This window comes from Chlamydotis macqueenii, chromosome 3 (assembly GCF_036417535.1).
Source record: "Chlamydotis macqueenii isolate bChlMac1 chromosome 3, bChlMac1.mat, whole genome shotgun sequence".
Lineage (NCBI taxonomy): Eukaryota > Metazoa > Chordata > Aves > Otidiformes > Otididae > Chlamydotis > Chlamydotis macqueenii.
This window is the reverse complement of record NC_141558.1, coordinates 16,866,839-16,891,717: the sequence shown is the minus strand read 5'-3', so window position 1 is coordinate 16,891,717 and position 24,879 is coordinate 16,866,839. Positions and strand designations below refer to the sequence as shown.

At 43.1% G+C, this 24,879-nt stretch overlaps 1 protein-coding gene and 1 long non-coding RNA gene across 2 annotated transcripts in view; both read right to left on the bottom strand.

The window, feature by feature from the left end:
* The window catches only part of MBOAT2 (membrane bound glycerophospholipid O-acyltransferase 2), a 94,243-nt gene extending 89,730 nt beyond the window's left edge, over positions 1-4,513 (bottom strand). The window contains exon 1 of the mRNA XM_086745553.1: positions 4,341-4,513. Within this exon, the coding sequence (XP_086601679.1) occupies positions 4,341-4,412 (72 nt within the window). The 5' untranslated portion in view covers positions 4,413-4,513. The remainder of the gene's footprint in view (positions 1-4,340) is intronic.
* A 15,535-nt stretch (positions 4,514-20,048) lies between these two features.
* Positions 20,049-24,879, bottom strand: part of LOC147601196 (uncharacterized) — a 60,108-nt gene continuing 55,277 nt past the window's right edge. The window contains exon 3 of the long non-coding RNA XR_015258074.1: positions 20,049-21,017. This is a non-coding gene — a long non-coding RNA (uncharacterized LOC147601196). The remainder of the gene's footprint in view (positions 21,018-24,879) is intronic.

Sequence of the window (24,879 nt, the reverse complement as noted above, 5' to 3'; positions counted from 1 at the left end):
TCAAATAAAAGCTAAAATTAGACTGCGAAAAAAACAAGAAGAGTGTGGAAATAGCAAAGAATTTTTTTGTGTGGTTTTTGTTTTGGTTTTGTGTTTTTTTTTTTTTTTTAACTTTTGTTGAAAAAAACATTGCCTATCTTTACGTCCTGGATTTTAACTGAAGTACATAATTATAGGCATGACATTTTATTCAGTCCACACCTCTTCACATAGCTACACTGTCAGCAGTTGGAGCTATACTCGTTCTTTTCTCATCTAGAAGATAATCAGCAAAGTTAGCTTAGTTGATCCAGTTGTTCCAGATCTCAAGATCAATCTCTTCGACAACCCATGCAAAAAGTTAATGCTCACATATTGTCATAGTCAATCTCTTATCTACCCTGCCCAGCTGTTCCTCTACTACAGTTTTCCGTTTCTATGGCAAATCAAGGGCAGTAATTATTGATATAATTTTTGTTGGTTTTCAGATTAAAATTTTGCTCCCTCTGGTGGAAGCAGTGAAAGCAAAGATTATTCTCCAAACTCACCTTACCCAGCAGAGACCTAAAGCCAAGAAGAAAGCTTTGCTCTCCTAGAATCATTCTCATCTCACAGCAAATTTAAATATCTCCATTTTAATGACAGGTAAGCTGACATCTCATCAAGAGAAGTCATTTGTCAATAGACAATCAGCAAGGTACTGCTAGAACCAGAAATGGAACGAGGTCCAACGTGCTATTTGTCAGGCTTCACCTCTGAGAAAGAGGAAAGTGGCAGAGACACAAATATGACAGGAGTACAGACAGGAAAAACAGAAGGCTAGGTGAGAGGCATCACTATACAAAAAAAAAAAAAATCATTCAAGTTGCAACCTTGATGCATAATGCAACACACGATTCTCTAGCAGCCAAGTTTTTATGATAATCCTTCTCATACTTCTCTTCAGCTATCAGAGGCAGGAAGGACATAACTACTTTTATTCCCTCTCCCCTAACAAGGCAGAAGGAATACTGCAGCACATTAACATTCACTCACTCATGCGTTAACTTTAAGGACCCAAGGTGACAGAATTGTCAACAGGATGCTTCCTTTGCTGAGCCGCAAACTTAGCTTCTCCAAGAAGTGAAAAGATACAGTTCTTACATGAGGCTTTCCACCCCCAAGAAGTGATTTTTTCTTTTCCCCTATAATGAAATACAAAAGAAAGGCATGCAAGTTTGCCTTCCCAAGTCTACAGAGATAATCATGGGTTCTTCTTCACACCAAGCATCTTCCCTTGCACCCCTTGACTGAAAATAATAATAGAAAAATTGGAAAAAAATTGGAACCAGAAGCCTATAAAAAATGCATTTGCTTTTCCAAGTAGCCATTTCAGTTAACTTATGACAAGTTAAGACAAAATAAGAGCCAAAGGAAGGGTTAACATAGCGACAAGTTATCACATAATACCTTGTTGGGGGATATACCCAGAAGTGGAAAACAAATTCTTCTCCATTCCTATAGCTAACTAGTACTCGAGTACCAAGAAGAGAGGTCTAGGAACAGCAATCTGTTAAAGCAGCAAAGCTTTTCTCTTGTAACACAGCTGGGCACAGAGAAAACTGTTGTTCTTCAAGAGCATCAAATGGATCTGGTGGAGCTGTCATACTCCACCTTTCACGCTGATCTCCAAGTAGCATGTAACCAATGCCGTTCTCAAACAAATCTGTGCCTCTAGTTCTACCAAACATTAAGTAAAAAAAACAATCAATTTTTCCCACTCAATCCACATGCTCATGTGGATCCGATTAATTGGTTCAATCTTAGAGACAGCAGCTTCACCTTTAACTGAAATTTCTACATCCATTCACTGCCAATCAGACAATGTTCTTCCATCCATTTGTTTGAACACCCAGAGAGCAGAGTGGCATCGACATATGCTACCTGGATTTGTCCTCCTAGAGTTACAAACCTTTGCCTTCACCAAAACTTTGTAGCAGGATAATTAGGTAGTAATTGATTAAATGTAAATCACATTTTGGATATAAAGATCAGTATCTACTTGTGGTCCAAACTAAAACACAGAAGCAGACAAACAAAACCTATTCATCTCCATCAGTTCTGAGTGCTGGTATTGTTCTGGAGTGCCCATTTGAAGTATCTGCTGTACTGGTACAACTCTACCCACCCTACAGATTTGGATCAAGTAGTATAAACAACCTACTGATCAGAAAACCTTTATTCTTTCTTCCCACCCCCCCCCCCCCAAAGCACCGCTACATTTTCATACCGAGTACACATATAGAATCACTGAATGTCATGCATAATCTTTGAGCACACACACCAAAGAACATCAGCACTTTTTTTTTTTCTTCTCTGCCCTCATTCTCTCCTTTACTACCTTTGATTTGATTACACTGAACACATCTCACATTCTTTCTGTATTACAAACTTACTCTCAAGATAAGACTCCTAAGTTGAGAGGTTACAAAAAAAAAAAAAAAAAAAGCAAAATTAGGTTGTTTTTTTTTTCTTTTTTGGTTCACATCAGTAATAGATACATTCTCCTCAGTGCAGCTTAATTTTGTAACTCTTCAATTCATACTCCAATCATAATCACTGCTTTTGATACACAACTGGACCTATATTATGTACAGTCCACCGATGTCTACAAACAAGCTATGTATGATTTTCAACTGCTTATAACAAGTCTTTTAAACCATGTGTTTAGCTGCCCTCCATTGCGATTATCCCCAAAAGCTTCAACAGAACTCAAATATAAACATCTTGGCTTTACAGTTCTGCATCTGTTAAAGAACATTAAAAAGAGGAAAGTTTTCCAGACTTTGATAAAAGATAACTTTATTATATCATCAAAATGCCACAGCATTTAAAATAAATTAAGTAGATGCTGCACTACATCACGAAGCAATTAAATTTATGACTACTATTATGAATAGGTAATTATAAGATGCCAGCATCAGACCACAAAAATACAGTCATCTCTTATTTGGTTTACAGTACCCCGTAGAAGCTACGCCCTTTATGCGAAGAAATACACAGCACCTGCCAAGAAGAGCTTACAGCCTGCACGTATGAGGCACCGAGCCACGTGGTGCCATTGATCCCGGGTGCAGGTATCGCTGCAAGTTGTGCGCAGTATCCATTCCATCACAGCAAGCTCCATTTCAACTCACCCGGTTTTATCGGCGTTCTAGAAGATACTTTTTCATGTGTATCCTTAACCTAAGGTTCCATTCAAACAAATGGCTAGGGCAGTGGCGGAAGAAAAAAAAAAGAGAGTATGCAGTTCAGTCATTTCCAAAACTCTTTCACTAGACATACTCCTTCCGTCGTATTTCATTTCCAGTTACTTTTCTCACGTAATAGGCATATTTCATAAAACGAAACCATCAAAATCTCCCTCTACATAGCAGAGACTGTTTTCCTCGATGTGTTTCACTCATTCATACATGAATGGAGATATTTTTTTTTTAAGAAGAATTCCTCACACACAATTTCCTTGACGCTACAAAATTTATGAGAGTTACTTAAGGTTACTTTACTTACACACTCATAAGCATATAAATATTCTGAAGATTTAGGAGGTCTAGACCACTTCCTCCATAAACAAACATTCTTGTACAACTCCAGTCGTTAAGCTCTGCAAACCTCAGTTTCCCACCCTTATTTTACAAACCTTCCGATGTTCCGTGCAGACGACAGGATTAACAGCCTTCAGGAATTTTTATATCACTCGGACACAAGAACCGCTCTGCCAGCCAGGTCCAGCGCAGCACACGCTACGATTTCTCGCCGCCGTTACAAACCCCTGGCAGGCGCATCCAGGCACGGCGCCCCGCTGCGCGCTCGCAGTGGCTCCCCAACCTTTGCACCGCCCAGCCCATCGCGGCCCCGTTCCCAGCTGCGGCGCCGCATCTGCCCAACGCGGGATGCCAACAAGTTGGCCGGCCCAGATCCGCGGCCCCGGCCCCGGCCCCAGTCCCCGCGGCCTGACCCCGGCCCACGCCCGAGGACGCGCACTGGGGCGGGGCCGCGCTTGCCGGACCAGCAGGCGCGGAGCCGGGGGGGCGGCGGCGCGGGCGCACCTGCACGCGGAGCGCGGACCCAGCTCCCCGCCCCGGCGCCCCCTCCTCGAGGGTGCGAGAGGGGAACGGCTGCCGCCACCGCCCCGCCGGACGCTGCCCACCCTCCCCCCGGCCCCTCGCCCGGCAGAGGAGGGGAGGATGGAGGGGCCGCGGGGGGATGGGGCGGGGCGGGACAGCGCGGAGCGGAGTGGGGGCGCTCGCCCGGAGCGGCACCGCCCCTCCCCGACGAGCCCCTGGGAGGCAGCGGCGGGGCAGGCACCTCCCCATCCTCACCTGGTCGACGGGCAGCCGCACGGCGTTGCTGAGGGGCTGCAGCAGCGTGGAGCCCGTGGTGCTGGTGGCCATGGCGAGGGCGCCTTCTCCCGCGCCGGGAGAGCGGGCGACGAGGCCGGGGAACCGCTCCCCTCCCGGGCTCCCGCGGCGGCGGCTCCAACAACAGCGGCAGCAGCGCGAAGAGCCCCAGCCCCGCACGGCGCCGTGACAACAAGGGGCCGGCGCGGCCCCGCCGCTGACTGACAGCGCCAAGGGCCAACCCGCACGCGGCACCGCTGCGGAGTGACAGACGGGCTCGCCCAATCCACGCCCCCCGACGGGGTGGGCGGGACGAGGCGGCTCCCCTTCGGCGGTCTGGTGCGGGGGGCAGGAGGGGGAAAGATGTTGCCCGGGCGGGTGGGGGTCTGTGAGGTAAATCACGGGCCGCGGGGCGGTCCCGGCACACGGATGGGGGCACCTGAGGGGAAATGGCACCTTCCCGCGCGTGGTGGGACGCGGGGACAGCCTGGCAGGGGAGCTCCCCGAGGAAGCGGGGCGCTGGCAGCGCTGGCGGGGTCGGTGCCGGTGCCGGTGCCGGTGCCGGTGCCGGGCGGCGATCGGCCCGGGTGGCAGCTCGGGAGATACCGGTCGCTGAGGGTGGCGCGAAACCGTGTGTAGAGGTAATGAGGGGATCAGCTGCCCCCCGTTCTGCTCCTAACTGTCTCCCCCTCGACAGAGGCAGCCCGGCCCTCGGAACCCGCGGTCGGAACGATGGACGAGTGGTGGATACGCACAGGGCGTGAGGGTGGCCTGGCAGCCTGAAGAAGTCGCAAAAAATTGGTAAAAACCTCTGTTCCTGCAGCCATCCGTTGACTTCAGGAAGTCTGTCATGGCCATAAGCCAGTTTTTAGTTTATTAACGGCCTGTTTTTTAAATACAGCAACCTGAAATGGTACAAGCGGGAGTACTTTTCCAGCAGGTTCAGCCCAACGATGCAGTTTCTTTAAAGAGAGCAAGAAGTGTTGTGGTGATGCCAGTAGCAACAAATTGGTACGCAGCACAACTCTTCCACCTGTCCAGTCCACGCTATCCAATGTGAAACAGTGAAGTCTTGAGTGAAGGCTTCACCTTAGGAAGGGCAGCAAACTCCATCAGATGAGCTTGTGCAGTAGGCTACTAATTAAATCCTTTTGATTTAGTGCCTCGCCTGCCTCTTTGGAGTTTTCTGCAGAGTTTTTTTTTTTCTTATGAAATAACTGTAACCTTAATTGTTCTAAATGATGTGGTAAAGTCTGTTCCTCCAAAGGAATATACTGTTCTTATCTATAAAACTGTTTGAGAATCCTCAGTCTCTTGAGAGAAAACTGCAGCTTATTCCTTGCACTTTATTAAACATTTGTTATAACTATTGTATAATATACTTCTAAACCATGCTGTGATCAGTAATTTACCCTTAACACAAAAATTCCACCGTTCAAAGTGTGTGAAAGATGAAATGCCTTGTCCAATATCATGCTAACAGACTGAACCACGTCTGGAGTAGTGGCTAGGCATAGTGATTTACAAAGCCGTTTAAGTTCACGGTTAATGCTAATTGCTAGTAGCAGGAAAATGGAGGTAAGTGTAATTATCTAAAAACATCCGTTGTTTCTCTTACTGAATTACAGACCACACTCTGTACTTATGTTTTAGCTTGTGGTAAGGTCTTTTGTCTGCATTTAAAGACTCTGGTTAATAGGTACAAATAAGTGGTTTTAATTAGATTTCTTCACTGCATGACAGGCAATTACAATTGCAGTAGCATCTGCAGCTTCAGAAGCAATAGCATGATATTTTTGTAGTAAAGCAAAGAGGGCTGCTTTCAGAAAGGGGAAAAAACCACTACCTTTTCCCAATTAATTCTGAATCAGCCCCTTAAATCTAAACCTGTGAATTATATATTCATGTGAGTAACTTCATAGGAGTGCAGCACCACGAGGCTCGGTACAGTCTGCATTACACTATACATATGTATATATGTATATAAAGACTAAGCTTATTTTATCTGATTTTCTTATAGTAAGGAGACATATACCTACGCACAAATCTTTGGAAATGTTAACCTAAACATTCTCGAATGAAGCCACAAAAGAGCTGCTTTAGAAAAGGCTGATAGCTGATTCTGAATCATACTCTAGTCACAAGAAATTATTCTGGTGCATCTATATAAATCCATGGAGGTGGTGTTACTGAGACTTTCATGAAATATTCACAGCAAATAATTGACCTACTGAATGAACTCCTTACTTTCAATTAAGGAAATGCCTGAGAACAAGCTCATGATATGACAGCACAAATGTCAGTTGGTTTTTTTAAAAAAAAAAAACCTTAATTTTCTGATAATTTGTGTTCTTTTTCAATGTCTGTGCTCTTGCAGTGCTCAGAAAAGACAAAAATATGCTTTCCCACATGACTTCTAGGATCTTAGGAATTTGTACTTAAGATACACACTTATCTATACTGTAAATCACAGTGTCATTATAAATAGTTTGCATCTGTGGCATTAAGTTACATAATTATATCTTTCACAAGTTTCCACTGGAGAAATGTGGTTTTTTGAGGAAGATGTTCTTGTGCTTTTATTTAGGAAGGTGTGTGTTGGGAAAGACAATGTCAAAGAAATACATCTTGAAAGCAGTCACAAAATAATAGTCCCTTTGTAGTGACACGGGAGATTGGTTACATGAAAGAACAAAAGGGGTCCTGCTCCACAGAGCTTAAAATCTATGTTTGCAATTAAAAGTGAAGCATACAAATGTTGGTTGAGAAGAAAGTAACAGGAAAATAAGCGATTTCTGCCAGATAAAAAGTAGCTTGTCTTTGATGTCTGCTGTAAAATGTACAGTAAGTGCTTTCACTGGCACTGCAGTAAAACTAGGTCTTCTGCTTTTCCTTTTTTTTCTTGGAAAGAAGATTTTATTACATATGTTTTCAGATAACTTCCTGCCTGTGTAAGAATAGTATGTTGTGTGTGGGAAGAGGAAGCATTGGCTGGTGACAGGTAGCGTTTCGCATCACATTGACAAGGTAACAGTGCAATTAGTCCTGAAAGTTAAATGATGCTGTGAAAAAGAAGGCTAGTGAGTGATACAAAGAAGCTAATGTAACCAGAGTAGTGAATCTATAATATTTCACATAAGTGGGACAGTTTTCAATAAACATTACTTACTTTGCTGCTGTTGTAAATATTTCATAGAAATAAGTAAGTGAACAAAAAGTGGTATTTCCACAAGGAAATTCTTTCCACCGAAGGCTGTCAGTCAAAATGCAGGAGGATGTGTTGATTTAAATAATCCCTGGAGAGTGGTTTGGCATAGTATGAACTTCTTCTGATGTTCTGCAATGTTGTGGTTGTTTAGTGAGAGGGGGCCTAAGGTGGTAGCTTCTGTAGGAAACTGCTAGAAGTCGCTCCCCTTTGTGCAGTGGACTCGGCCAGGCCTAGGGCAGACCCACTGCTGGCCAAGGCCAAGCCAATTGGTAGCAGAATGTCCCGTGATAACACGTCTGTGATAACGTATTTAAGAAGGGGAAAACAGGGAAAAAAAAAAGAGAGAAGAGAAGATGAGAAGAAGCTGAGCGGGGGCAAGGGCGGAGAGGGGGAGACGCAGGCCTCATGGGCCTTGCAGGCCTCACCCTCTGGCCTCTCGCCAGGCAGCCGACTGGGCCCGGCCCGGCTTCAAGAAGTGGTGGTGAAGACTATGGTGGAGCAGGTTGTCCCCCTGCAGCCCATGGAGGTCCACTTGGAGCCCGTGAAAGACCCCACGCCGGGGCAGGTGGATGCTGGAACGCGGCTGTGGCCCGTGGAGGGCCCGCTGGGACAGCCGTTCTGGAGGGACTGCACCCCGTGGAAGAGATGTCCCACGCCGGAGCAGTTTCAGGAAGGACTGTGGCGTATGGGTGGGACCCCGCAATGGAGCAGGGGAGGAATGTGAGGAGTTCTTCCCCTGACTATGAAGCAGCGGCGTAAAACAACGCATGATGAACTGACCGCAACCCCCATTCCCTCTTCCCCCCCTGTGCCGCTCGGGAGGGGAAGGTAGTAGAGATAATGTTAAGCTTGGGAAGAGGGAGGGGTGGGGGAGGTTATCTTGTTCTCTGTCTTATTATCCTGCTGTTTTTAGTAATAAATGAATAGCTTTCCCCAAGTCGAGTCTGTTTTGCCTGTAATTGTAACTTTAAGGATTTCTCCCCGTCCTTATCTCAAACCTCGAGCCATTTTTCTTATATTATCTTCCCCTGTTCTCTTGGAGGGTGAGGGGAGTGAGAGAGAGACTGCGTAGTCTGGTCCTGATCGGGGCTGAACTACGACATGCAATTAAGTTTTTATGGTCCTATAATTGCTCATAGTTCTTAGGTATAAAAATAGTCACAAAGGCATCTTTCAGCCCTACAGAGATTACTTAATCTGTCAGAATGATGTAAAAAACACTAGAGATTTCCTGTAAACTTTGTTTAATTGAATGACAATTTAAGATATTCAGGTGTTTACAATACCAGTCTTCCCATCTGACATTGTACAATAAAGAACAAATTCTCTACAAAAAGAGAAGAACTGTGGCAGAGGACAGGAAGGGACAATGGGACAAAGTTACTAGATGCACCATTGTGTACAGTTCTTGTTCCTCTATTTGTTTGATAAGGTCATTCTGGGAACACAATCACAGTCAGAAAATAGGAACAATTATTGAAACTTCTTTTAGCAAAATAGATGAAAAGGAAAATGGGTTTCGGTATTAGCTATAGAGAGGCAATCACATTTCCACAGTAAAGTCTTATTTTAGCCTTACCTGTCTGGCTTTGCTGAGCCTAAAATATTTGAGACTTCAGTCTGAAGAGAAAAATATTTCTGCAAAAGCTGATTCCAGTCAAACTGAACTACGGTTCATAAAAAATCTGCTATTGAAATTTTGGCATTTGTTTGCATCTTTATCTCGCCCTTCCTCCAAAGCAGTCTTTTGCTATCCCTTCAGATATTCTGTACGGGACAGTAAGCCTCACTGTGTCAGCTGTTTTCTGAACTAAAATAATCTTTAATTAGCCAGTTCTGCTATATTAGTCATTTAGTGCCCAGTGTGATTCCTCTTAATATTAGTAGGAATTCTTCATGATGATACTGTTGATTGCCAGCTCAAGAAACATTTGTTTGGCTCTCTACTTATTAGGAAAAATACAAATACCTTGCTACAGTCTAGCTACAAGATAGCTAGATATGGAGAGACAGTACAAACTGACAGTGTACAGCATTTCAAGGTGTAATAGCTGGTGCCACGTGCAATGGGGGTATTGTTGTCACTCTGATGATTGAAAAGTTTGGGGAATAGAAGCCTTTTTTTTCAGAACTGAAATAAAAGCAATGAACTTCAAAGCTAAGTTATGAGTTTAAGAACAGTTGTTTTGAGCTTAATTAGGTATTTACCAGACTATGGGAAATACAGTGCTGGTAATAATCTTGCAAGGAACCTACTACTACAAAACAGTAGTAAAGAACTGACAAGTCTACCTTTTTTATTGATTTAACCATAAAAAAAAAGCACATTCACATTAAATGCCTATGAATAAACGTATAGTGAATACATAATTTAGTTTAATTTCCTGTCATACTGTAACAGCAGGGCATGGAATAACTACTTTTAACAAGTTTCTCAGGTTTCTGGGCTGTCTTTGTATTGTATCTCCTTGGCTGAAAGGGGAGCCTTGGCTTCTCTCGATATCTGATGTTACAGGTTCTCAAACTGATCCTTGTCACTTAGAGAGCCCAGTTCCCAAGGTTCCTCCCACTTGCCCTAGGTGAGTGCAACAAGATAGGACTAAGACTCTTCTTTATTTGGATTAATTGTTTCTGAAAGAATAATACACCTTATTATCCCAGAGTTGCTTGAGAGTTGCTTTTAATGCCAAGACAAGCTTTTACAGTAAAGTGAGTTTATTCTAAGAGCAAAGGTTGCAGTGTAGGAGGGGGTGCAAGGTAAATAACAAAAATACAATTTAAGCATATGGAATAAGTTTTCCTTTCAGTTGCTTCAGGTTCACAGTTAACTTATGGGAGAGAAAGGGAGGAATGTGGAATTTTCTTTTGTGGTCCCCTGGGACTGACTCGCCCTAAATAGCTTTCTCAGTCCATATGCTACTTAGTTCAGGATGGTTCTTCCTTTTCTTATGAATTATCATGTTCAATCCTGATCATATTTCTATTTAGTAAGAAGCAGGAATTTTTCCTTGAGGGGTTTCTGGGGTTAGTCCTTGTGCATTTATTTGAGCTAAAATTACCCTCCTATTTTTGGAACTTTTTGTAAGTTTTTGTCGTAAGATGTCTTCAGTATCCATGCACCTTATTAGCTTTATTGTCTGCCATTCATTTTAAATTCTTTACAAAAATTGCACATATCAACACTAGAAAGGATTGGGCTGGTTGTATGACACTTCATTCCCACTCCTCTCATCATTCCCACTGTCTCCTTCTCCACACACAGTTTTGAGGCTTCTACTCTTAAAATTCCTCGCTTGCTGCTTCCAACTCCAGCAGCATCAGGTACCTCTTTGCCAGCCAGTAAGTCAAGCTGGACTGTTCAGCGGCCAAAACTGATGGTGTGTGTCAGAATCGGGACGAGTGTCAGGTAATGAATGGGAAGTACTTGAGATGTTGGACCTGTCAGCCGCAGCCTCGAACAGCCCAGTGCAATTGAACTTGTCACTGAGTCAGAGCCTGAATGTTTCTGCAATTGTTCCAGGACCCAGCTGCTTCCCCAGTGCCCTTCAACAAGCAAGAAACTGTTGCTGTCTGTTCTGGTGGGTAAGCCTTGTCTTCTCAGAGCAGCAGGATAGGGGAATCTTTGCTAAACTTTTGGAGATCTAGAGATCTGAGAGGAAATGGACCTAGAGCCTCACACTGGTCAGCCACTGAGCATAAAAATTGCTTAATTGAGATTTAATTATGTTAGTTGCATCTTAGCTTGATGTCTGGTCTGCTAAGCGTCCCTCTGCAAGCATGTGAGCCTTGTCCAAACACAAGTGAGATAATAGCCACAATAACATCGTCCTCCCCGCAACACACCCAGAGCTTTAATGCATAACTTTCTGGGAACAGTAGCCAAAGATGCACATTAGTATTCAAGTTTCTGAGAGTTACTTCAAGTCACATACAAGCTCAGATATAGGTTCCATTTATACGAGTGGTGTTATTTGTGCAAGTAAAGCCATGAATTTGTTCACCATTCAGTCAAGCAGCAGTCTCTCTAAAATTGCACTATTTGAACCTGAAATGCTCTAGGATATAAGTTTGGGGTTTTTTTTTTGTCAGAAAATCTATCGAGGAAACTGAAGAATCATTTTAGTAAATTGACTATACTAATCTATATATACAAATTAATTTTTTTCCTTGACAGTTCAGTTGAATTATTATCACATTAAATATATTTATCCTGCTGTATTTTATACAGTGCTTCATTCTTTTGACCCCTAAACTGTATGTAAAAGCAGAGTTTGGCTATTATGTCCTCCATGATTTTTTACATTGATATTTATGATGAGAGTAAATTTAACATGTCTTTAAACTGTACTTTAGTTGGGGGGGATGTTTAGAGCCATGCAAGATTAAACAGCCTGGATGAATAGGCAGTATTCCATCTCTTGCTTTACGTTGGTAGCACCTTCATCACTTCTATGAAGATTAAAATACATGTCTCCATATAACAATAACTGCTCATAACCTCAGCTTGCTGTTACAGAGATCAGAACAGTCCGTTTCGTAACATTTTGTCCACATAGCTTTCTGGTAGAGAGTGAATCTGACATGTTGCTGCTTGTTTTGTTTTATCCTGCTCTTAGTTTTTACATTTTTACTGACAAATTATGATTACATTTACATTTTTTACATTTACTTTTAATTGTAAGTACTAAAGATTTCATAGGGGCACTGGCTGCATTTCCTTGTCTTGTTTAAATGTGAAGTACAATTAGTGCAAAATTGAGAGAACAATGAAGAGCTTAACTGTTCTTGGTTTTCCTCTATAAGTACCATATTAAAGTGAAATTCTGTGAAAGAATGTAGAACAGACAACAAATTTAAAAATATGTAGTTATTCTGTGACAATGACTACCAGAAAATAAAAGCATTTTAAAGGTATTTTTAAAAATAGCAGCAATGGTAGGCATAGTTTAAAATTAGGGATATAAATCTTAAAAACTTGGACTTTCAGTTATTAAGCTAAGCAATTGTTATCTGTTCGGTGGAAGAAACTTGTGGGTAGGTTATCATGTAATTGACTTGTCAGATTTTTTACACCTTTTTTGAAAGATGCTAGAGAGATAGAGAATGCTAGAGCACTGATCTGATTCCCTGGCGCTGTAAGTCATTCATCTCTTCCTAACGATACCTGTTTCTATTAGAGAGTTGTGTCACAGTGAAGAAATACCAGCGCTGGGATCCTGCAGTATGTAACATCGCAGGGGATCCTTGAAGCTGGATGGAGCCCTGTTCCTGCAGTGCTCCAGTCGAGTTAAGATCATGAGCTGGGTGACTGATGTTCTCAGGGCTGCACTCCCTGCTGTTTTAAACAGGAAGCTCTTTCAGTATCGCCTCAGTTCGGCAAACAAAGCCACTTCCTTAACAATACAATAACAGGCATTTGATCAGAAACATCAAAATTCAGTTCTCGAAGGCACAAAGATGATTGCTTTCATTCTTGCATTATCTCCAGTATTTAGGTATAAAAGTTACAGGTTTTGTCTAAAAAAAAAGCCTTCCTTATTTTCACAAGGAGGAATCTGGCTTTTTAATGATTGTTAAAGTACTAAAAGATTTGTCATTCTTTCCTTCCCTAGGCTAGATTTATGTTGCCAATATCACAATATGATTCTGCAGGAAAATGCCCTCAGCTACTTCTAAGAGTTTTTCATCTTTTAACATCCATATGTGGTTCACCACTATGAACAGTGGTTTTAGACAGATACTGTCAGGTGCAGGTTGCTCAAGAGGCAACCCTCAGTCACTGCCTGTATTCATTTGCTACTTAGTCAGGCACTGGAATGCACTGCCCAGGGAGGCGGTAGAGTCACCGACCATGGGGGTGTTCAAGAAACGTTTGGATGTTGTGTTGAGGGATATGATTTAGCTGAGAAGTATTGGTGATGGTTGGACTGGATGATCTTTTAGGTCTTTTCCAATCTTGATAATTCTGTGATTCTGTGATTCTAATACAGACGCAAGAAATACTGCAGCTGAATAAAACTGAATTATTTATACTGCAGAACTAAATTATTTGCCTTGGTTTTTACTGGTAAGATTTGCTTTCAGGAATCACAGGCCATGGAGATCAGCGGAAAAGTCTCAAGCTCTAAAGATTTAACCTCAGTAGAGGAGGATTTAGTTAGGAAACATTTAAACAAATAGAGCATACACAAGTCTGTAGGATTTGGTGGGATTCATCCATGCATGCAGGGCTGCACTCAACTTTATCTAGAAGGTCATGGCAATCAGAGGAGATTGCTGGGGACTGTAAGAGAGCAAATATCACACCTGTCTTCCAGAAGGGCAAGGAGAATCCAGAGACTTACAAACCTGTCAGCCTCACCTCAATCCCTAGGAGAGTAATAGAGCAAATCCTCACGGAAGCTATTTTCAAATACATCATGGACAAGATGATTAGGAGTTGTCAGCATGGATACATGCGTGGGAAATCATGCCTAACCAATCTGATAGCCTTCTGTGATGGAACAACTGGCTTTGCCAATGAGGGGAAAGCAGTGTGTGTTGTTTATTCTGACTTCAGCAAGGCTTTTGACATTATCTCCCGCAACATCTACATGGACAAACTAATGAAGTACAGACAAGGTAAATGGACAGTGAGGTGGACTGAAAACTGGCTGAACTGTTGGGCTCAAAGAGCTGGGCTGGGCACAATATCCAGCTGGAGCCCAGTCACTAGTGCAGTACCACAGGGCTTGATACTGGGCCAGTCCTGTTTAACCTGTTCATTAAGGACCAGGATGACGGGGACAGAGTGCACCCTCCAGCAAGTTTGCAGGCAATACAAAATTGAGAGGAGTGATTGATAGACTAGATGGATGTGCTGCTATTCAGAGGGACCTCAACAGACTGGAGAAATGGGCCAACTCATGTTCATGAACCTCATAAAGTTCAACAAAGGGAAATGCCAAGTTGTGCAGTGGGTGAGGGTTAACCTTGTGCACTAGTACACATTGAAGGCTGGAAAGCAGCTTTGCAAAAAAGGACGGAGGGCTCCTGGTGGACAAAAAGTTGACCATGAGTCAGCAATGTACACTTACAACAAAGAAGGCCAGCAAAATCCCCAACACTGCCAGCAGGTCAAGGCAAGTGATTCTTCCTCTCTAGTGAGGCACTGGTGAGACCGCACCTGGAATGCTGTGTCCAGTTCTGGGCTCCCCAGCACAAGAGACATGCACGTAGTGGAGTGAGTTCAGTGAAGGCTCACAAAGGTAATTGATAGCAGAGCATACAAGGAGAGGCTGAGAGAGCTGGAATTGTTTAGCCTGGAGGAGAGAAGGCTCAGGAGATCTTATCAATGTATGGGAAAGTGAGGTAGTTAAAAACAACAGAACCAGCATCTTGTCGTTTCTACCCACAAAGGACAAGTGGCAATGGGCACAAATTGAAAGACAGAAAATTCCACTTAGATATAAGACATAATTTAATTACAGTGAGGATGAGCAAACACTGGGACAGGTTTCCCAAAAGGCTTGTGGAGTCTTCAGCCTTGGAGATCCTTGAAACCCAACTGGATAAGGTCCTGGGCAACCTACTGTAGTTGACCTGTCTTTGAACAGAGTGGGGCCTGACCTAGCCAATCTGACGAAGTCCCTTCATGCCTCAGCTATTACTATTCTGTGATTCTATCAAGATAGGGTAGCCAGAAGGGTTTGAGATAAATTCTGTCATTTACAAATGGAGCATAAGAGCTTAAGGAGCTATGCACAGCCTCAAGTTACATTGTCGGCGAGGAGTTTCCATTCAAGAACACGGGATTCGTGTGTATCAGGAGTGAAATACAAAGAAACGGACAAATGCTTGCAGAACAGATGTCAACAGTTCCTTTTGGCACTCTGTGCTAAGTTGCTAATAGACATCCTCCAGATGGGAATTTCCAATTGTAGAGAGACCTTTGACTGAAAAAGTAATTTAAAATCCTTTTCAATTTCTGTTGAAATCTGTTAATTCAAGAAACCTGCTGGGAAACCCTGTGATTCAGCCATGCACACATTAGTATTTTTAATGTGTTTTAAACTTCCAACTCCAAGAAATTTCCGGTTGTGGCTTTTATGTATATGTGCAACAGTGTCACTAAATAAAGGGGCAATAGCATAAAGATGCTTCTCCTCACCCTTTTACTGAGTCTTTGTTTTGTAGCTCACTTTCACTTTCTGGCTTTTGGAATTGTCTGGGCTGATACCATGTTTTGGATAGTGCTAGGAATGGTACTTGGGTAAATCACTCCTTTCCTGCAATTTATTCCTAGTCATGGCTAGACCTATTCTGGATTAAGTTCTCTTCCCTTTTTTTTCTTTTTTTTTTTTTTTTTAATGTCCTTTATTTCCCCTCCCATCTCCTTGTGGGGCATGGCACAGCACATACCTGGAGGCACACCACACTTAATATTCAGGTTCTCCCTTTGATGACAGTTTCTGCAGCCATTCTTCAACAATTCAGACATTTCTCTTGGATCCACATCATCAGCTGTACAAGCCTTAGCAGAGATTCAGCAACTTACCTTGTCTTTCATGATAGGCTCCAATAGTCTCTTTTTGGCCAGCGTGCAATTAGTCTGTTCTGAACAACTGCAAAGGCTTTCCCTTTTCTCTTCTGTAACAGATGGGTGCCTGCACATTTGGAAAAGAAGAAAAAGGCTGGATATGTATTTCTCAGCTATCTATCTGCTTCCTTGACCTCTTTCTTTAAACTGTGTTATGGAAGAGAACTAGCAAGTTCTCCAGCATAATGTTTCTACATAAACAAATAACAAGGCATGGTTCCAGCTCTAAAATTTTACAATAAAGATAGAGAAATGCCATGAAAATCAGTCAAATTATTGAGACTTGACACAGGTACGTAAATTTAATAGGGATGAAGCTGCATCACGTAAGATAGAAAATATTCATCAATTCAATCTTTGCAATACAAAATTATTTATCTCGTGTCTACAATCCCACCCAGATCCTAAAAAGCTGCCCAAACTTCATATATTAAATTTTGCAGCACTACAGAAATATATGTGTGTGTTTTATACTTGATATGAAAAAGCCTATTGACAGATGTGCTTGTCTTGAAGGGATTACAAGGTCTATGCTGCTTAATTACATCTGTCTCCCATTTGCTCATGTATATACTTGGGTTTGTCCTGGAAGCTGGGAAGTGCACAGCTCTTTTTTTTTTTTTTTTTTTTAATCTCACACTGCTTTCTGAAACTTATGTGAGGTCATAATACCCATGTGCATGCTGTGCTGCTTGGAACTTCTGGCTGCATTATCCTGGGAGGAGCATTGCTGGTTTCCTACAGGACCCAATAAACCAACATTTTAACTTTGGGAAAGTGATCTGTGTTTCTTTATTAGCCCAAAGCTAGAGGCTCTTTTAATCCTCCAAAGTATGCACGTTACTAATCTAGACTCAGACTTTCATGCTTACTGCTGTGGAGAAAAAAAAAAAAAAAAAAAGCATGGTTCTTTTTTACATCTGCATGTCATGTATTCTTTTGGGGGAAAGACACACAGCACACAGACATATTGTACAGAGAAGTTACAGCACTTAGGAGGAGATAAAGCAGGAAGGAAGGAAGCAGTACACATGTGGAAAATCTACTACAAGGCTGCATAGTGGGCCCTTCAGAGCACGGTAACTGTCATTGCCTACACTGTTCTTCCAGCTACAGGACACTACCAATGATCTCAGAACCTCTGCCTGAGGAACCTGCCTCAAATCTCCAGTGTCTCAGCCAAGAAATGGTAGAGACTGGCTACTCTGGACTGGTGTTGGCAAGTCAACTATTAGGCTGAATAGATAAACCATCTCATCAGGAACACACGTCAAATATTATCTAGTTTTTAGCATGTTCTAGTTATAGGATACAAATGTCCACTTGATTGTAGCATTTGAAAGACCCAAGTTAACCTCAAAAAGTATTATTCCTTTGTCTTGCAAGATTAGGAGACTTGGGGAACACTCATAAACACCCATTTGGATGAAGGCTCCACTTCAAAGTGTTCTGAAACAAGTGAGCACTCACCTCCCCAAACAGCTGAAACCTACTGCCATACATGTAGCCCTCTGTCACAGTTTAGGGGGAACTGAGCCTGTCATCTTCTGACATGGCCTGAAAGCAACCTCACACAATACAGGATGTGCAGAACATTTTGTTCTTCATTGCTCCAAGGTAGCAGAGTTCCTCACTCATAAAGCAGTCATGTAAGAAATGTTGACCTAGGCCAAGAGAGGCCAGTGAAATTTGTGTTGAACATGTTTACTTCCTTGCTCTCTACAGGTACTTTAATAAGAAATTGCCGGCAACCATGTACAGTGTTAAGTTGCAAAATACCTTGCAACACATTGTCCTCATTTCTATATTTGCTTAAGCTTCTAGTGTCTGGGGCTGTTCTTCTGCCCGGGGTGTTTTGTAACAGATTAATTTCTGGACTTCATTAGACAAGCATTTATTTACTATGGGGAACAATATGACATGTTTAAACAGAGACCATACTAAATTCACAAAGTGTACAAGAAAATATTTAAGAAGCCCCATCAGATTGCTAAGAAAAAGTAAATGTACATTTTAACTGTGGGAACCCATCCTTGTCTCTAAACTGGAGAGACATGGATTTGACGGATGGACCACTTGGTAGATAAGGAATTGGCTGGATGGTCTCACTCAAAGAGTTACAGTTAATGGCTTGTTGTCCGAGTGGAGACCGATCACAAGTGGTGCTCCTCAGGGGTTGGTATTGGGACTGGCACTGTTTGACATCTTTGTTAGTGACATGGACAGTGGGATAGAGTGCATCCTCATCAAGTTTGCCAACGACACCAAGCTCTGGGGTACAGTCAACATGCTACAGGGAAGGGGTGTCATCCAGAGGGACCTTGACATGTCCTGCACGTGGGTTTTTGGCAATCCCAGGCACAAATACAGGCTGGGCAGAGAATGGATCGAGACCAGCCCTGAGGAGAGAAACTTGGGAGTGATGGTGGATGAGAAGTTCAACATGAGCAGGCAATGCGCCCTTGCAGCTCAGAAGGCCAACCGCATCCTGGGCTGCATCAAAAGGAGCATGGCCAGCACATCAAGGGAGGTGATTCTCTACTCCTCTGTGTTGAGACCCCACCTGGAGTACTGTGTCCAGCTCTGGAGCCCCCAACATAAGAAGGACATGGACCTGTTTGAGCAAGTCCAGAGGAGGGCCACAAAGATGATCAGAGGGCTGGAGCACCTCTCCTATGAGGAAAGGCTGAGAGAGTTGGGGCTGTTCAGCCTGGAGAACAGAAGGCTCCAGGGAGACCTTAGAGCAGCCTTCCAGTACCTATAGGGGGCCTACAAGAAAACAGGAGAGGGACTTTAGACAAGGGCCTGTAGGGAATAAGGAAGAAATTCTTTACTGTGGGGGTGGTGATGCACTGGAACAGGTTGCCAAGAGAAGCTGTGGATGCCCCATCCCTGGAAACATTCAAGGCCAGGTTGAATGGGGCTTTGAGAGACTTGGTCTAGTGGAAAGTGTCCTTGCACAGGGCAGGGGGGTTGGAACTAGATGATCTTTAAGGTCCCTTCCAACCCAAACCATTCTATGTTTCTATGAATGTATGCAAACAAGCCAAAATTCAACTTCTGAAATGCTAGGACTGCGGCATGAGTTGTGATTTCTTCTGCATTTGAGGGATTTTTCCCCTACACCTCTTATTTATTTGGCATGGACTAAAGAGGTTGCCTGACCACCATGTGAGGTCACACAGGCATCTCATAAAATGCTTGTCTTTGCCTTTTTCATGCTCTGAGAAGCAAAAGACCAAAGGTTCAGAGCAGTTTGGAATACCTGCTTTCAACCCTGGTGGGGAACTTGTGAGAGGAGGATCATGTGTCCTTCTGTCTGTAGGAGCTGTTTCTCAGACTCCTGGCAAAAGTGCTGGTGCTGGGACTTGCACATACTCATGTTCCTCCATGACTGTTTACAGACCTTCATCACTGAATCAATGCTCAAAGAGTTTCTTGTCTACCTCCACCAAAGGGTTTATCTTTCAAGAACCCTACCACGGTTTGCCATTCCCACATGCCTGCAATAACTTTTGCAGGTTTTTGCCTCTTAACTTGGGTGTAGAGGTCCATTTTCTCCTGGTCTGACACTATATGGTGACCATGTGCTCCTCTGTTTTTACAGTGTCTACAACTGGAAAAAAAAAAAGTCCTTTTGACCAAAAATGTCTATCTATTTTTCAGATAGCAAGACATTAATTTTCAATGTGAGAATGAATTACTTCCACATTACAGGATCACAGTTTGCAGATTTAATTTTATTTTGTGTCATTTCACCTTTGAGCTCAGCAGTCCTCAGAGGTTTCTGGTAAAACGTATCCAGGCGACCACAGACCATATTGTGAGAAGGTGAGTTTTATTTGTTGCTTTGTTTAAATCACTTTTACAAGCTTACTGACTTCCAATGGAAAGTGATTTGCCTCTCAGCATTAATGTGGCTAAACAGATAACTAGAGCCTCAGCCTCGGGCCTGTTTGACTTTCTCAGAGCCTGGGCAACCCACTGGTGATATAAATATCTTAGAGATCCCTGAATGGGGAAAAGAAGAAATCTCCAAGGCCAGCATGGCCTCAGCTTTCTCTTCAGGTTGTGCCAAGTTTTTTAAAAGCCTTATGAACACATAGTATATAAATAAAATGAGAAATATTCTCAACTACGCGAGCTTGAACACAAATTGCACTATGAATTGACCAAACTCATTGCCTAAAATGCCTTCTCCCTTAAGTATTGTCAGATATTACTTCATATCTGGATCTGGAAGAGCGCTGATCTGAAGTAACTACGTTTTGAATGATACCTGGCAACCAGCCTACCCACAAGGACAGCTTATCTGCCACAGCAGAGGGAGAAGTGATGAGTGGTTTGCAGTTTATCATCACCAGGATCTCCCATGATACAGCTCTACAGCTGTGGATCTTCAAAGGAACCCTTGCCAAAAAGCATGGCTGCCACACTGCCTGGGACGGCTTCCACCTAAAAAAGACCGCAGTACAGACCTCTGGTGACTTTTGACATTAACAAATCTCACCCACTAAAGCAGCCTCACAATTTAAAAGCTTACACAACTTTGCTAAAACTTTTCCTTAGACTAATTTACAAGCACTATGCTTACGCTGATGATGGTTGTTATTATTATTTTAGCAAAGTACAGGTTGCAGCATTTCCCACACACCACAAACCATCTTCACTGAGGGGACAACCCTCTATGAAAACAGATCTTGTTAGTACAGATTAACCCAAGACAAAGAAGTTGAAGGAGATGGTTGACTCGGCAGCTCTGCAGCATTGGTGCTGTTACATGACTTTGGCTTGGGTCACTGAGACAATGCTGGAGAAGCATCTCTGTCATTCTCATGGGTTCTGAAACAGCAGATCCGTTAAAGATGTGTCACTGTGAAAAAAAAAAAACTGGCCGACAAGTATCCAAGGCAGTTTCTTTAGGGAAAAACACTGGGTTAGATTGTTTCCTTTGCAGATCACTATACCACACCTGGCTGGAGGCAGCAGTGAGACCCAGGAATGCAGCACCAGCTGTCAGTTGCGTCTGAAAGTTCTTTCCCCAGTGAGTTGACCATAGTTGTCTGCAAGTGCTGTGGCCAAGGCAAAAACAGCCTTGTTTTGCTATTTGAATATTTATGCATATAACTGCATATTTAAAAATACTGTAACCTTTGTGTGGCAATTGCTGTGATTTGGTTTATTACATAATTAGGAAATTGGCAGTAATCCATGCAAGCAGCAGGCATAAATTCCTTACTTTGTTTCTTCCATAGATCAAACCCAATCTGTGAGGACAGGATCCTTTGTAACAGCAAGGCTCCCTGTAGCATCTATCCAGCAATCTCCTCCCCATTGTACAGAAATTTTCCTTAAACAGCAACAAAATCTGTACTTGCTCTTTTGGGAGTCTCATTCATTGGGAAGGATCTCTCCCAGTGCACCAGGTCCCCTGGTAAGTCTTCTTGCATCTGGTGGAGCCACTTGTTAAGGAGGTTGTTGCAAATCATATGGCGCTTCATGGCATGCCCTTCTACTCTCCTCCCTTTTTTCTCCTCTGAAAAAGTGACTTGTGAAAAAAATTAGGATTGCAGAAAGTTCTGTGCTGAAGGCAATACAAGCACTTTACTGGGCTCTACATGGCAAAGGCTTGGAGCCAGGCATGATTCAGACCCGGTGCCTTTCATGAAGTTGGAGTCATATGTGTGATGCTCTCCTCAGATTGCTATGTGCAACCTCCCTCAGAATGGCATTGCTGCTATCTGCTGAAGTCACGGGACCTGTTGTGTCCCTGATGGGATCTGACCAGGATTTGACTGCGCTTTTCCTACCAACCAGCTGTATGTCAGGAATGTGTATGACTTGGGCTGGCAGCCCGGAGCAGCCCACGGTCATGAGAAACTGAGGGCCAAACACCAAATACTGCCTCAGTAAAGCAGTGGGATGGAAAAGGCAGAAGAGCAGGAGATATGGGGATGGTGAGTGAAGGATGGACTGGCTTAAATCCTAGCAGCTTGTGGTTCTGCTGCAGTCATGGTGCAAGTGACCAGGATAAAGTGGGGAGAGCAGCTGAAGCAGGTGAAGGAGTGAAATCCGAGCTCCTGGAGTCAGGCTGCCCTTACGCCACAGAGCAAATATAGGAGCGCAGAAGCTCGGGCGGTCTGGACAGAAGCACAAGCAGGAGCTCAGGCCCAAGCCCAGCCAGGCACGCAGTTACCAGCGTGTGCTCGTGAAGGACCAGCCACAGCAGGGCTTCCAGAGCTGCTGCAGCGCTCTCAGGCAGATCTGTGACCATCCAGTGCTGCAACACGCCATTGCCACAGTCAGTAACAGGCCATCAGCTTTGTCCTGATTTGCAAGGCCTCAGGCTCTGCCTGAACTTTTCTTTACCTGCCTGCAGCTTTTACTTGGTTTAGCCGTGGCAGCAATTTCTCTCATTGACCAGGTGTGTGTATCTAGTGCGTTTTACTTTAGTTTATCTTCATGTGATAGAACAATAATTTTATACAGACAGCAGTAACAAGCTGTTGTTCTGGGTAGAAAGAGATGTTTACAACTCTGACACGATGACGTCGCGTAGAGCGATGCAGGGCCAGCACGGTGGTGGAGGCGTTAAGAAGTGGAGACACGGGATGCGGTGTAGAGGCACACAGGGCAGGGTGGGTGGTAAGAGATGGGGCACGGGCTGCCACTGGAGACCCCACAGTCTTGAAGAGCTCCACAGTGGTCAGTTAAAAGAACCGGCAGACCTGGAGCTGGACACAGCTGGTTTTAGAAGTAACAAGGAAAACAAAGAAATAGTATCTAATATATGTAAATGGCACCGTAAATTTGGATGTTACCTGGACCTGCAGACCAATTAAGAAAGACGAAGGTGTAAATGTGTGCTAGCAGACATACATATATGACCCTAAGCAGAAGGAAGATTGCTATTACTGTAACTTTTTCCATATATAAATATCCTACTTGCATTATTATTCTTTGTTTTTATGTAATATTTAGATCTAGACTAATGATGATTCCTGCATTAAACTGTGAAGATTTGCATTATACTAACAATAAATTCTTGCCTTTGCTTATATATATAAGGAAAGCTGCTTTTTTTTCCCCATAAGCAAGATTTTTAACATAACAAACTAAACACACATTTTCTTTATTTGTATAGCTCTTGCAGTGTCCCAGGAAGGGAGGCATTGTCCTGAGTGGGCTGTTTGTGGAGCAGCCTGGGTACCCTCCCAAGGTATGGCTGAGACGGCGACTCAGCAAGCGCATGGCAGTGTGGAATCAAGTACCTGCAGCATCTTGATTCATCCAGCATGTTTTCAGTGTGTGACTACACCCTTGTTTTCCATGGATTTTAAGCTTGAGATTTCTTAATTTAACATATGATCTAATTATGTACTTTTGACACTGCCATAAAACCATTGTCCTTAGTATTATTTTTTTCTCTTTTTTTTTTCAGTGTTCTGAAGTAAACATCTAGATTGAACACAAGATTACGCAGGAGTTCAGACTTAAATGCTAATTTTTGTTTAAAGATAAACAATAGTAATTACTACTAATTGCATGCGTACAGTTCTTACCCAGCAAGTGCATAGCACTTTACAAATATTGATGGAGTCAGTCTTGCAGTGCTAAGAAAATGTAAGTAAGCATAAATTTGGGCGCTCAGCGTGAAACAAATCTGGTGATACATGTGTGTAATGAAAGCGTGCAACGGTTTATGGTGATTTACTAAGCCCGTTGACTCACTGTGTAACCAAAACCCAGTTAAAGGAACTGGGGAGTGGCTGTGAAGAACAAGGAGCAAGGACTGTACAGCCTGGAAGGGCTTGCTAGGGCGGGACACTGTAAACACAAGGCAGAAAGCTTGAATTGATATTTATTTCCTCACTTTATTTCTTTTTTATGGTTGTCAAATTCCAGAAAGGAATGAGTTACATTGAATGTGTCATTGAGCAGGCTGGGCTCAACATCTGTTCACATTAGAACTGCATCTGCTTTGAGACGGGAAATTAGAAAAAGAAAGCGTAAGAGGAACACTGGAGCAGCGAGTATCTCCTCAGTAAAGCCAGTCTCAGGCTTTAGCCGACAATCACCTTACACATTTTTTTAATAAATTAACCAAATCAACTTAGAAGCCCTGTTACCTTGTTTGCCCTTATTACTCCCATTATAAAGCTTTTTTAGAAACTCACTAGTTTGTTCTAATGTCAGTAAAAATCAACTTGGGTACATTGATACCCACTGCGTGCTTTAATTTGAAAAGCACACTTCCTTTCATGTGCCCCTTTAACTCACAATTTACCTTAAAGTCCCATTCCCCTTGATGGTGCTGCACTGGGAGCTGCCCTTGTGGAGCACCTGACATTGTTGCTCTTTCTGGTATTTTAAGTCATCTATGTGTTGTTTTCTTCACTCATTGCCAGTGCCCTAAAGTAATTCCAGCCAGAAACAAAAAAAAAATAGCGTGAATGAGGTGAAGAAAGCTTTAGCCACCCGCACTCCTCCCCAGCATTGCCAGTTATTAAATTGCATCATTCACATGCTACCATGGTGTCGTAGTTCAGCCCCGATCGGACCAGACTACGCAGTCTCTCTCTCACTCCCCCCACCCTCCGAGAGAACAGGGAGAGAAAATAAAAGGAAAAACGGCTCGAGGTTTGAGATAAGGACAGGGAGAAATCCTTAAAGTTACCGTCACGGGCAAAACAGACTCAACTTGGGGAAAACTATTCATTTATTACTACAAACAG